The following is a 15,273-nucleotide window of genomic DNA, read 5'->3' on the forward strand; positions in this document are numbered from 1 at the left end:
TTGCTGCGGTCAAGTCGCCGTTTTTGCTGTACCAATGTGTCAGGAAAGTTTTCTGACAAGGACGAACCGGGTATCGAACTCACGACACCTCTTAACATCCTTTGGTACTTTAGGCGAGTATCTTATCGACCTGGGCTACCGCGCCCATTCAAACCATTACTTTTTTTTTATTCGCAAGATTTTTGACCCGAACCAGATCCATCCATGTATTCACACGAATATTCTGAATTTTACATCATAACAGTAGCTACTGTATGCAGTCTGCAAATGGAATTTCGGATACGCATCTACAAACTGTGTAACAAAGAACGGCGTATAAATATGGAAAAATTTATATACTGACGTGTTCGCGGCTCTGAAATAAAATAAATAAAAGATCGTGTGTCGCGCACAATTTTTTTCTCCCCTCCCTATTTTTCAAAAATAATATTTTTAAAAAAAGGCACGGGAGAGAACTTGTACGGAAATAGTTTTTCTCTTCAAGTCGAACCTCATCGAATATAAATAAGATTATTTTGTTCTTTCTCGAAATGCTGCCAAAAAATAAAATTGGATTTCGTTCTTTCATTCTGTATCGCGTGTTGTCTTCTATTCTAAATGAGTTGAATCCATTTCCTGCTCCCTCGAGTAGTACTCCAGTATCCTTTTTCTTTTATCGAACTGGACGTGTCCGGAATGTGCTCTTTTATATATATATATAAGTGTCCTATATTGATGTATAGCCGCGTGTGCGTCGGCATTTATTCATTCTGGATGACAGTCTCACTGGAAATAAACGGTAAATGAATTCTCACAGTATTGACCACGCATCTGAGAATTATAGGGGAGGGGGGAATTTCGGTATGGATTTTGATGAACATAATAGAGGGTTTACAGCTGCGTGTGAAGTGCGATATTAATAAAAAATATATTTCCCATGATGGTTTGTAGGTCCATTGAGAGGTCGGTTGATTGGCCGTGACCTTTCTCATTCACGCGTCTCGTCGTCGTGTTCCGGGTTGAGCATGGATTATGACGTGACCTATTGTAATGTTTAACAGTCACATTCATTCGTTTTATGCTTTGAGTCTTGATCTATTTCGTAGAGATGGCAATCTAGCAATTTGAATCTTTCTCTAGTGCCACCAATGAAAAAAGAGAATGTGCGCTTGGAATAATAGATGCATTATGCGACAACCTTGTAAGTGTATACAGCTCAAAGTTGAATTAGTTGACATAGAAATGTGTGCTGATGCGTGTGCTTTAATAAATTTTCAAGACTTTCAGAATCGTGTGTTGCAGTGAGGAAATGTGTGTCCAGGTCCTGGTGGGACTGTGTAAATAAGAACTTACATTACTTAGAAATATTTTAAGAATTTCAAACAGCTTCTAATTTTAGAAGTCTCTTTCGAAGTCCATGCGTAGTCAAAATCAATTTAAAAGTTGTTTTTCTTCTTCAAAATACTTAGTTTTGTGTGTGTTGGTGTAGGATCACATTTGAAAGTTAGAATTCCGTTGTGAATTTCCCGGATTATGTCGTTATGGTGTGCTTTATCTCTATTTCCCCACTGTTGGGAACAACCATAATACTCGGATCCAAATCATGTGAAGGCAGATTTATACACATCGAAAACTATACCATTTCTGGTCAAGAAAATTATTCACAATCTGTGAACTATGTACAAACTTATGCAGGAGAGACTTTGTGCTTTCATTTGGCGAACAAAATTTGCACAAACCTTCTGTCCGCCTAACTCCTTCAAGGGGCCATTCAAGTTTTATGCCAGAGATTTATAGCCACTTCTGACACCCCCCCCCCCACTTCAGCAAAACTCTGACCCCTTCCCTCCCTTGTCTGCAAAATTTCGTCAGCTCTGCGCTTCCCCCCCACTTCATATCGTTATCAGAGGCATACATACGACCTCCGTATGCCCCCCCCCCCCCAAAACGATCAAAATATGTTTTTGGTCCAGAAAATATTTGTCAAAAATATTAAATTATGGAAAGAAAATATTAAATGCTAATATTTCAAAATTTCTCTCCAAGAAATTCATTGTGTGCCCCCCCCCCCAGAGCCTTATGTACCCATTCAAAGGTTTATCCTGCGTTCGCCCGATTGGGATATATATTGCCCTATATTGCTCTTCGAGAATATACATAATGAGTCTGACCACCACTTCCTGGCACACTGTAGTAAACTTTGCTATGAATGCAAAGGGATCTCATTTTCATATGTTAAAAAACTGAACAGTATTTTTAGCTTGTGTATTTTTAGCTTGTGTTTTAAGTTTTGAGCATTAATTAATGGAGTGGTTGAGATTGCCGTTGCTAGTTGGTGTGAGCATTCGTAATGGTTTTTCTAAATTCCAGAGATGTTAATCGCAGTCATGTCCAGATGCTTGCTGAAAAACAGCCATTTGAGTAATTCAGGGCAATTCCTTCCTATTTAGCTACCGATGTCATTTTATGGAATTATTGCGGATTGTCTGGTCGTGACTATAGCGCAAGGTGGAAGCACACCACGCGTGATCAAGTTCTTGTAATTATTTACTATTCAAGGAGTTGAATAGTAAATAATTACACACAAAAATACACAAAGTAAGGATGTCATTGATGTCATTAAGAATATTTAATATTTTCATAAAGGATGATTGATGATGTTATCATAGTTCAAACACCCCCCCCCTTCCCCCACTTATCAAAAGTCAGTGAATCCGAACCCCCCCCCCCTCCCCCCCGATGCGGCCTTGAACTTGAATGGCACCTTTTAAGAAATTCGATGCACCATACTTTTTTGGTAGCTTTAATACTTTTTACAGTAGGAGTCTTGTGGAGTCTTTTCAATCACTGTTTTTTTTTTTTTTGTTTTAATCAATATGACTGGTTCCCGACTTTGACACCCGTTGAGTGCTGTTCCTACGGTCAGAAATAGAGCATACATACTCAATCCATATGTGGCAATCCGAGTCATCTGATGTAAAGTGCCCCCAATTTATTTACTGATAAAAATTAGAGTTAGAAACGGCTGATATTAAATCTGAAACAGAGTCCCCTTTGCGTAACCTCTTCACACCTGAGCCAAAACTAACTGTTAAAACATTTTTTTTTTTAATTCAGTTGTGTTTATTTTTTGTTAAAATGTCCTTCAATAAGAAATTAATTAATTAATTGGGTCGATATCCCTACTACGACCATCTGAGTTAGGTACACATATTATATGTACCTCAAGTCTTGACTTGAAAAAAGAATCACTTAAAAACCATTTAAAACAATTAAAAATGAGTACCTCTGGAGTGAAAAAAGAGGGTAAGGTGAACGAAGTCAGTGTTAAACCCAACAGAGATGCTATATCTTGATTAGAACCTCCAATTGAAGTTTCCAACATGGATGTCAATGTGCACGTGGTCAATACTGAATCAAAATCCAGCGGAGATAGATCCAAAGGAAAAATTATTATCCCCGTTTTCGTTTCAAACTTGTCATTATATATGTGAATTAAAATTTAAAAGAGAAGCTAGCACCACTTTTTTATATATTTCCATTATGGCTCGTGACCTCTTTATCTAACCATCTAAGTGGCCCATGGCATGTTAATCAAATCAAGTAAATTGCTCTCACCGCCTCTTTAATTGCTGAAAGATCGAGTACAGTAAGCTATTACAGCAACTCAATATCACGTGATTCAATTGCAAGGAAAATTATTATTATTTTTTAATCTTTAGTCTTGGTAGAATTTGGACGCATTTTGTGTAAACGATTGAGAGAGAGAATATTGACGATGTTTCTCAAAAATTCGATCGTTAAAGATATTTTTTTTTTATTTTCATTTGCATGTCTTTGTATGTATCGAACAGGACAAAGACGCCAGCTTCGATGTCAACAACCATGATGGTGATCCCCAACCTCGATACGACATAATCGATTCGAACAGGTAAATGAACTCCAAAAAGTTTTCCAGTGTTATTGTTTTCCCTTTTACTATCATCATTCTTTGATGGATTGTTCGCGTGTATCTGTAGGTTTGTTTTTCACCCCGTAACACATAATCGTCCATTTTTTTTTCATCTTAAATTACTTTATATGATCTGTTAGTACATATCGTTTCTCAACCTTTCTTCTCCACGGAAAAGAATCCTTATTTTAGTTATCGGTCCCATTTGCCGTGATAATGTTTGTTATCAAAATGACCGTACTTGTCAGAGAGAATCTGAACCGGATATAATGAACTCTGATATCCGATGAATTTTTCTGAACATCCCCGAAATCAGAGGCAATTTGTCGAATTCTGAAATCGGGACTCCATATAACGTACTCTTATTTAAAAAAAACCCTACCATCGTACCCCGTTTCACTAATTTTTCGATCGCACCCCGATATAACGATTTCTCATTTAACAAACTCTTTGATTTAACAATTTTTTACAAGCTTTTGTGTTTATACAATTAGAATCCCAATGTACGAAACTCTTATTTATAGAATTCTGCAATCAGACCCCCCCCCCATATAACGAACTCTTCTTTAACTAATTTCACTATTATACCACGATATAATGAACTCTCATTTAACGACCTTAACTACAACTTCACTATAACCAATGACTCTTGAGCTGGTATTACAGTATAAAACTCCTATAAAAAAGAACTATAGTGTTACATGAAACTTTTATAATGTAATCCCAGCCTTGGGTATTATGAACAACCACCGGTAAAAGTGATAATTTTCTTAACATTCATCAAATTTACCAATGACGCTTGGGTATTATGCATAATTACTGGTAAAAGTGATAAATTATTCAAACTTACCGAGACGATTGTTGATTATTCACCGATTTTCCACATTTACGTAGCATATATATATATATATACACACATACACACACTATAATTAGGCTGACCATATTTGTTCAAGAAAATACGGGAAATTGGTCTTCGAAATACGGGATATTGCCAATTGTTGGCAAAGATGATGCCAAAAGTGAGCAAAGTTACCAAATCATGTGAAAATTACAGAAAAGTTGGCAATGGCGAGAAACGAATCTCCACTTGAAATTGCAGTGAATGAAAATAAAAAATATGACAAATATGCGTAATGAATATTCTAATTTGCTGTCGTAATTGTCATAATATATTTTCTGAGTTGGGAAGTTAATTTTATTCGTTGATTTGATGAATAAAATGAAGAATAAAAAGTCAAGTTGCCTTCGTTGGAAGTACGTGAAAAACCGAGACATTTCTGCAAAACAGTCGGGACAGCCAGAGAAACATAAAAAACCGGGACTGTCCCGGCAAATACGGGACGTATAGCCACCTCAACTATAATGTTTATTTCAACAAAACAATTCTAGGCATAGGTTTTTTTTTTTTTGATGCCAACTAAACCTTTATAATTTAACAGACCGAGGACATTCCCTATAACTTTTCATTTTGTAGTGTTTTAAGGTTCATTTTCATGTTTTATCCTTAATAATTTTTTTTTCAAGGCACGGTACAAGATGCGCCGGTGAAGTTGCAGCCATGGCCAACAACAGTATATGTTCGGTCGGCATCGCGTACCACGCTTCGGTCGGTGGCGTTCGCATGTTGGACGGAGACGTTACGGATGCCGTAGAGGCGCAGTCGCTGAGCTTGAACCCAAACCATATCGACATTTACAGCGCCTCGTGGGGTCCGGACGACGATGGCAAGACAGTGGACGGGCCTGGTCCGCTCGCATCGACGGCTTTCAAAGAAGGAATACTCAGAGTGAGTTGACTTTTGTAATTATCTTGTAATCTTTAACAGGGACAGCTGTGGTAGTCGCGTGCTCATAGTGACGGACTCGCCTTGAAAGGACCCAGATTCGAACCCCACCGTCACCACAGTGGTAGTCGACTTTCTGTGGTTCCCAACTTTGAGGTCCAAAATGGGAGACGATCTCCCCGTTAAAAAGTCTTACGGTACAATTATTCAATCATTACACTTCACTCATGGTTAGAAAAAATTATGGCAGATGGCAGCACCACACCTAACAAGCATAGCCCAGAAACAAACTTGAACGTTAGATTCAGAACACGTACACGCACATTCCGGTTCCGGCATGTACCAATTCCTTATAAATTCCGTAGAGGAATGTGTGCGAGGTGCATGTATGGTTAAGTAGTAGTAGTAGTAGTCTTTAACAAGGTAAAACTACTTTCTGTTAACTATTTCATTCATAGTTCGAAAAATCTATAGCAGACAGTAGCACTATTAGAAACATTACACAGAAACAAACTTATGTTAGGTTCACAACACATACACGCACATTCCAACATGTACTCAGTCGTTAGAAATTCCATAGAGGAATATGAACGAGGGGTATGTATGGTGCTATAGTAGAGTTGGGGTATTTTGGACGTCCAAAATTAGATTTGGACAGTACGTGTGGATTTTACTGTACAAAACTTGTAAATAACTGTCCAAAGCCCCACAGAATCCAACGTATTACACAGAGACCAATCAATTTTCTTTTGATGAAATTAACATGTTGAAAACTAACTTAATTTAAAAATTTTCCAAATTTTTCACAAAAAAAAATTTAACCTTTTATATGATAACATGACTCTATATGTACGTATATATATATATATATATATATATATATGTAAGTGAAAATACACATGAATGTTGAAATTAACTCTGTTGAAGTTGACAGTAGTTGTTGAATCAATCATCAATAAGCTCGTCATGATGACGAGCCCAGGCGCTTACTTTGACTTTCAACTTCGTGGTTCTACATATTCTGCTTGATAAAAATTTTTTCGTCATCGCCAGTCTTTCTATCGACTATTTGGTGATTCTAATCTAAAAAGTATTATGCCATTATCAATTTTATTCTCTGCTATGTCTGGTGTTTACATATACAGGGTGCATAGCAAACGGGAATTTGCTATGCAGCATTAAGAAACGATTCGGATTACGCAATGTAAAAATCACTGGTGATCAAGCCTCTGCCGAATAAGAGGCAGCTAGAAAGTTTCCAAAGACTTTGTAGAAAACTATTGAGCAGAAGGGTTATGCACCTCAGCATTCTTTTATTTTACAGTACAATAATCTTGCTCAGCAAAACTGAATAATTGTTACTTTGAATTTCAAAGTAACAATTATTTTTATTCCTTCCTTCAATTTTGTGCGATTTTATAAATCTCTAATCATGTAAAATTTCAGCAGCTCTGAGAAAATTACACCTACAAGGAATCAAATTTTTCTAGATAAAAAATATTATTTTATAGCCCTAATATTTATAGTCGTATTTTGCGTGTGAATGTCCTTTCTGAAACACCAAATAAATTGGTAAAAGAATTTGGTGTAATGTTTTTTTTACAATGTATTTGCCATGTATATTCAAATATACACCTGACCATATATAGAGGGTTAAGTTATTAAATACAGTTTGAATATAGCATTTGATTGGGAAGTCGATCAATACCTCACAAGTACAAAATCGTGCTCAAGCATCCACAACTCTTGGGAGCTACGGTGAGCACCACGTTGCTCGCGAACGTCTCATTGAAGGTGCTTGTGGTAGTCTTTTATTTTCGAGACGTCTTGTACTATGGTGATACCTGGAATCAAAAATTTTAATTCATCGAGACATCTTTCTTCTACATACTCTGTTGCTTCCGTTTGTTTTATGTTGTTTTCCGATGGCTAAACGGCACGGTGGACATTTTTTCCAGGGCAGAAACGGACTGGGCTCAATTTTCGTTTGGGCGTCCGGCAATGGTGGACGCGAACACGACAATTGCAATTGTGATGGGTATACCAACTCCATGTGGACGCTCTCCATAAGCAGCGCCACCGAGAACGGTTTGGTTCCTTGGTACAGTGAGGCATGCTCTTCAACTCTTGCGACTACTTACAGCAGCGGATCTAACGGCGAAAGACAGATCGTAAGAAAAATCCCTATGTATTTTCTTTTCTTTTTCAGAAAATTCAATGATGAAATTATTTTTTCCCTATAAAAAAAAGTTCAAGGACAACCGAACAACCGCCATATGTTGAAAACTTGTGCTTGTAGATATATGAAAATTGCAGAGCGATAACTACAAGTGTAAATGAACATTTTCCAATGAAAAAAATGTTGATGGATGCCGCACTTTTTCAAAAAAAATTTTGAAATTATAGTAAAAGACAAAACCTGGAAAAAAGAATAAGGAGACACGTGTTTTAATGTCGGGGAAAGAAATTTGCATTTTTCTAATGTTGGATAATGGTCGAGACTGTTTTGATCAGTCATGTGCTGGGAAATAAAAAATTTTTCTGAAAAATGCCAAAAACAACATATTTGTTGGATATTGAAAGGGCGAAAAGCTTGCTCACAGAGAAAACGTAATACTTGGTCATGAAATGGTGAGAAGAATTAAAAGATTGAAGACTGCTGGTTAGAGTTTCATAAATTGACCCGAGAATTATAGACTGAAACCTTGTACAAGAAAGCTTGTTTCTCTTACCATACGATTATTCACAGAGTTTACGTGAAAAAAAAAAAAAATTATCTGATGTAAATTTCAGAAGGAATAAAACTTGCCTTGCACATGTCGAACTGTGCCTAATGTAATAAAAAAAAAAATCAAATGTCTGGTACGCAAATCCGAAATGCAAACCTCCCCGTTATAACACAGCACAGATAAAAGCGACGTGAATTTGCCAAACAGGTTGTATCTTCCGATGCGGAAAGTGAGAGATGAGGATGTTTTCTTTGATGCTAAGTAGGGCTGGTCCTATTAATCAGGTCGGTTAATCGATCGATTGCTAATCGCAGTTAAAAAATTTACTTGAGTTGATCGACTCGATCAATTCGATTAAAACTTTTATTAAAAGTTTGCGAGTTCACTTGATTATTTTGAAAAACCGATCAGATGTTTTATATAAATTCTGCTCTATAAAAAACATTTTGGATTAGCGACCATATTTAAAAAATGTTTGAATCAATATATTTTGATCAAATTAGATTTAAAGACAACTGATGATTTCATTTTCAAATTGAGTTTGATGGGAGTTTTAGAAGACGACCAAAATTCATTGTCTCCACCATGAACAGTAGTTTTTCGTATTCTTGGAAGCATCAGCTCATCTCCTCACACGTACCGTTTAAGAGGAATTTCTAGGAAAACTAGCAAGTATAATCGAAAGCAGTGAATATAACCAAAAATAATCGGGTTTTTTTTTTTAACGGCAAGATCCAAGGGAAGAAGTTACAGGTTTTAGCAATTATGTTCAGCATATTAAATTGCTTCTTGAAGCGGGCATCCTTAATTTTTCTTTACCTATATTCCTATATTTGTTTACTTCTACCGAATAGGTGAGTGAAATGAATAAAATATTTTTTTACAGCATCTATTAATATTATATGGTCATAAAAAATATTAGATTAAAATTATATTAATCGATTAAAAAATTTTGATTAGCAAATTAAAAATTTCAATCGATTAACTAGTTTAAAAATTTTAATCGATTCCCAGCTTTAATGAAAAGCAATTTAGATTGACTCTATAGTATTAAATATTGCTGACCTATATATGCAATGACAGAGCCATATTTTGGAAATGCTTTATAAGCATATCAAGACAGTTTCAACCGAATTTCTATTTTCTGAGGCACCTCTCATTACTTTTAGACAATTTTTGTTTCAACTGCACAATGCGGCTGTACATGTTTCAAAGTCTAAAAAGTGTTAATTTGAAGACAAATCAGTAGAAAAACCCCCTGAGTGGTCAGCAATAATCCTTTTCTTCATCCTGTATAGCACTTGCGTAGCATTTTGAGTCATGAAGTGAAAAAGCAAGCTAACGAAAACAAACAACCTTATTGCATTTATCAAACAAGCTTAGAAAACATACACAAATAGTTACTTATATCTCATCTCTATCAGTGACATCCCGAAAGATAAAAATTATAAAGAAAAAAAGGGATTCTCTTTTGATCAAAATAACCCATTTTTGTGAAATTGTCCTTATACGTTTTTCTGTGTTTTGACTAGTACTGAGAATCAATTAAAAATTTTTGATAAAATTTTAATCGATTAATCGAATTTTAATCGAATATTTTCAAATGCTGTTCATTCATAGCAAACGTAGTATTGGTAACTGCAATATTAATTGATGCTATAAAAACATATTCTATTCATTTCACTCATCTATCCACTGAATGGATGTAAACAAATATAGAAACAGATTAACAAATCTGTTTCAAAGGCCGCGCCCGCTTGAAGCTATTTAATATCGTCCCCCTTTGCCAGAGACATGAATATGTAAATTTCTAAAACTTGGAAAAAGACTTTTTGAATATTTACTCTAAAGAATATTACGCTACTAATGTTTACTCTAACTTCCAATATTACTCTATGTAAGTTGTTCTGAAATATTTTGTAAAATGTTTTTCAATAGAGGGATGCACACGTTTGAGCGTTTCGGGCAAAACTTAGCAATACGGGATCCCTTATGGATCATAAGGGAAAATTTGCACATTCATGTCTCTGGCATAAGGAGGAAGGGAACGATATGCTGAACATGCTTGTCATAACCTAGGATTTCTTAACTTGGATGTTGTCTTTTTTACTTTTAAATTGGTAATTTTAGACGTCATTACTAGTTTTCGTTGAATCGACTCGTGTTTCCTCATGTCGGAAAATTTGAACAAAATATTGATTCAAATATTTTTAAATACTGTCACTTATATTTGAAATGTTATGTAGAGGAACGTAATTTAAGACATTTAATCGGTTTAGTCAAATAGATTAAGTTAAATTATGAACTTCTAATAAAAATTTTAATCGAATTTTGATCCGATTGATCGAGTCGATTAACTCAACTAAAATTTTTAACTACGATTAACAACTGATTGATAAACTGACCCGATTAATCGATTAATCGGGCCAGCCCTGGTTTTGACCTCTCTCAACTATAATTATAAAAAAAAACCTTTTTTTTATAAATTCCTGAAGCACAGCACAGCACTCATCTAAATTATTTTTATTGGATCAAGTTGAGTTCCAATTGTTGTTACCTCTTTAAAATTCCATGCATCTACAAGTTTTCAAGATATGGTGGCAGTTTTTCGGTTGCCCTTAAAGTTTTTTCCAGCGCCTTACATAGCGGAATGCTCCCATTTTAAGGAACCCTGAGGGAGGGGAAAAAAAACAAGTATTCATTAATTATCTGCATTTTCTAGGTGACTACGGATTTGCATCATGGATGTACATCGACCCACACCGGCACATCGGCTTCCGCACCATTAGCTGCTGGAATATGCGCTCTGGCTCTGGAAGCAAAGTAATAATCATTTATTGACATGTAATTTGCATATTCTACTTTTTTTTTTGCAATTAGTAAATCAGCATACTGATTTTGTGTTGTTTCCCGCTTTTTTCTTGCGCCTCCCTAATTTTTCACGCTTCCCACAAATTGATATTCATAACTTATATACGTACCTCATTTGCATAATCTAATCTGATATATGTTTTCGCATCTACCAACTATTTTTCTGTTGCTTAGCGGAGCTGCTGTTGCAGCTGGAGTCGTGGAACCTAATGTAAAAGTGTGAAACTAAATTAGGGCTGACTTTTTTTTTTAACTTTCAGTAAGAAGCTGACGTGGAGAGACATGCAGCACATAGTGGTGAGGACAGCTAGGAGAGCTAATTTACATGCCAAAGATTGGGCGACCAACGGAATCGGACGAAATGGTAAAATTCAATGGAGATAGTCTTTTTCTATCTAAAGTCGGGTTTTTCTAGGTGTAGGCTTTTTGCGCCGCGTGAACCATTTCGCGTCGGTAGAAACGTGTTACATAATCGTTTGTGTTTTCCTAGCGTGGCGCATCAGCTCAGGGCGGCTAAGGACGGTATCCACCGACAGGGTTTACCTGTTTACAATTTTGTGGTAGGAGATCGACACGGATTGGTTAAATTCAGGTTTTTAACCAATCCGAGTCGATCTCCTACCATAAAATATTTGACTATGGTTTAAACCCTGTCGGTGAATACCGCCCTAACAGCATGTGGCTCTGTTGTCAGCATGCTCCGGTTTGAAGGGAAGGGAAAGAAAACGCAGCAAAAATGAAGAGAAAATCAGTGAAACGCACGGCGCACGACGTATTTGAGTCCTCCAAAAGCAGTCTGTCAATCACTCGCGACGTAAAGTGCTGTCGTGAGCCGTATTGCCCTCTGTAGGAAAACAGTCGTACTGCTTTTCTTATTGGTGAGAGGACGGCGTGTCGCGCTGGGCGATTCACGTTGCAAGCTGCACAGAAAACCTGCTCCTAGGAAAATCCGGCTTTCCATGTATTTGTTCCTTCCTATATATCGAGATTTTTTCATCTAGTTTTTCCGTCCCGTTGGTACCTTGGCCACCGAGTATCTTCTCTCATGTTACGAGATTATCGCTTATATCTGTGTTTCTGACTGGTACTGTGCTCCGAGGGGGTTTCGGATTTGCTGACTTTTGATGACAAGGGGGAGCGAGGGGTGGGGTTCGAAAGTTGCTTACGTCATCAATCACCCCTTTTTTAAGATATGAAATATTCTAAGCTGCTGACGAAATTTTGCTGACCGGGGGGGGGGGGTCAAAAATGACTTAAAATCTGCTTACGTAATACTTGAAAGGCCCCTTACATGTAGTATTCTTTGAAGCAGAAGTGTACGAGGGGAAGGGGGGACATATATACTGAACCGAAAATACAAAAAGGAGCCAATTTTTGGGCCCTGAAAAATTTGTGGGTGCCCCCCGTTTGCACATGCGCGAAATAGTGCTGCTCAGAACATCTCTCAAGAATCACTATTTTAGAGAGTGATTGAGACCTGGTCTCGAGCTGTCCATTTCTTGAAAAACCAGGCTTTCACTTACAAAATTAAAATAAACCTGACCGCGTTCATTCAAAAGTTGAAAAATACTAATCTACATCATGGATGCACAAGCTCTCGAACTAATCTTACATCCTTACGTATTCGAGCATTTTATCCGGCCGACAAAAAGCAGTTTCGAAAAATTCAACATTAGCTTAAAATATGCTGCAGGATGTTGTGGTTTAATGTAGTACGAAATAGAGTTAATATGCAATATAATACATTACTGATTTTGAGGTAAGGATAAGTACACAGAAATTACCTTGGGAATAGGCTCAAATCAATTCCTACAGTGTTTTCATTTATGTTTCGCTCGCGAGGAACAGTGATCCAGCTCTTTTACGCCCCAAAATCAAAAGTTAACGAGTAAAATGCAGAGTGACCTCTAAGACCTAATTCGGCCTTTCTCTCATCAACCGTTCTTCGCAGAGGGATGGTTCCAATTTAAAAAATGCTCAAAATGTGTTCAAAAATCACTCAGTTCCATTTTGGAGAGTGATAATACAGTAAGTAAAAAAATCAAAATTTTTATGTGGTCCCTCTGTCCTCAAACTTCTAATTATAAAATTGTTGTCCTGTCTCCGCTGAAGCCAACAAGAAAAAGTTTCATGTTTCTAATATTCACTGAGATATCTGAATTCAAAAATCGAAGAAAAGTTGGGAACGAACAGCATAAACTGACAGACAACACTTTTGTTCTTCGTTTTTTTATGCTGTTTTGCCCAACTTTTCACTTATTTTTAAAATACCTCAGCGAATATTGCACTTAGAAACATCGATTTCTTTTTTTTGTTTGTCTGAAGAGAGACAGTTCAACAACTTTAGGGGGACAGTACAAAAATTCATACATTTTTTTTATTTTGTGACGCACTATTTTCACGTTTGAACAGAGTGATTTTTAAACAAATTTTAAGCATTGTTTAAACTGGAACCGCCTCTGCGACGAACGGTTGATGAGATAAAGAGTGCATTGGGTCTTACGGGATACCCGAAACAAAAATATTGTGCACTCATGGTCTGCTGTTGTCTTAAAATTTCTTCTTTTGTTTTTGTGCCTCGTTATTAGTAAGTCATTCCTTCGGATATGGCTTGATGGATGCCAATGCCATGGTAGATTTGGCCAGGAAGTGGAAAACTGCGCCAGTACAAAAGCTATGCGAGATGAGATCAAATCAGCCTGACAAGTAAGCTCGATGTATTTGCATATAGTGTAGTGAAGTTCAAATTTTTCTCTGCTTTTTTTGCGAATGTATTCTGTCCGATTTTTATTTTGCTTCATACGTATGTTGAACAGGCTTATTCCTGCCAAAAGTCATGTTGAGCTCACGCTTTATGTTCGCTGTGATAATGTGCGTTTTCTGGAACATGTTCAAGCAAAAATAACTTTATCCGCTTCTCGAAGAGGAGATATTCACGTTTACCTTACATCCCCTATGGGGACCAGGTATGTATGTGTCAATTGCCATTCTTAAGCCTGCTTCTTATTCTGAAAGATAAGCTGCCTTCTATAAGAGATATTATCTATATTCGTTTCTAACTTTCCTGTTCGTTTAAAAACACATTTAAAGATACTGATGAGTTTTTTTATGCAGTATTTGTGTGTGTGTGGTGCTTTATTGACCAATTTATCATTATTATTTTGTCACAGATCGACTCTTTTGGCTCAACGTCCGATGGACGGTTCTCGTGCAGGTTTCCAGTCTTGGCCATTTATGACGGTGCACAATTGGGGTGAAAACCCCGACGGACTTTGGACGTTGGAAGTTCATAATGAAGGACGCTTTTATGGTAATTCATATCCCTTCACAGAATGAAATCAATTGCTCTGACACTGAAGATAACCGAAATTAGAACGTGTAATGATCCTTAGTAAAACTGCGTTTACCATAAATCGCTTCGTTAAGTAAGTTGTTCCATGGTAGAAATCAGATATATGAAGGACCGTTCTCCCCCCCCCCCCCCCAGAAATTTAAGAAAATGACCGCTATAGATGGCGTCACGTAATAAAGCTTGGTGTCTTGTCAATGTGCATCCTGGATCCATTCCATAGGCCAGGATCGGGGACCGTCTTAAGGGTATCATGAGTCGCCGGCAAAGTGATTTTTCTTATGCTTATTCTGACCATAATTCCTACAATAAAAAGAAAAATACGGCATATTGGGATTCCAAATAGGTAAAAAGACGGGATATCATCAGTTATCCCTAAAAATTATGCCAAAAGTAAGCAAAGTTGCCAACTACAGTCGAATCCCGTTATAACGAACTCCAAGAGACCGGAGAAATCACTTCATAATAGCAAAATTTCGTTGCAAAGAAAGTCCAGATTTTTACATTGTTCCCATGTAAACTTATCTGTAGGATTAGAAAATTTTTCTTTAAAACGAGATTTTGGTTATAACAGTATACGTTAAAACGGGAATCGACTGTATTGGTA

At 36.8% G+C, this 15,273-nt stretch overlaps 1 protein-coding gene across 2 annotated transcripts in view; it reads left to right on the plus strand.

The window, feature by feature from the left end:
• LOC149087959 (furin-like protease kpc-1) overlaps positions 1-15,273 on the plus strand; it is a 253,187-nt gene that overhangs the window by 212,274 nt on the left and 25,640 nt on the right. For both annotated transcript variants that reach the window (XM_089243124.1, XM_089243117.1), the window contains exons 5-12: positions 3,834-3,910; positions 5,459-5,720; positions 7,676-7,888; positions 11,169-11,269; positions 11,578-11,681; positions 13,906-14,023; positions 14,134-14,283; positions 14,488-14,627. In XM_089243124.1, the coding sequence (XP_089099250.1) occupies positions 3,834-3,910; positions 5,459-5,720; positions 7,676-7,888; positions 11,169-11,269; positions 11,578-11,681; positions 13,906-14,023; positions 14,134-14,283; positions 14,488-14,627 (1,165 nt within the window). The remainder of the gene's footprint in view (positions 1-3,833; positions 3,911-5,458; positions 5,721-7,675; positions 7,889-11,168; positions 11,270-11,577; positions 11,682-13,905; positions 14,024-14,133; positions 14,284-14,487; positions 14,628-15,273) is intronic.

Source organism: Pholcus phalangioides, unplaced genomic scaffold (genome assembly GCF_987345545.1).
Source record: "Pholcus phalangioides strain wild (caught in Gottingen) unplaced genomic scaffold, Ppha-v1.0 ptg000003l_1, whole genome shotgun sequence".
Taxonomy (NCBI): Eukaryota; Metazoa; Arthropoda; class Arachnida; order Araneae; family Pholcidae; genus Pholcus; species Pholcus phalangioides.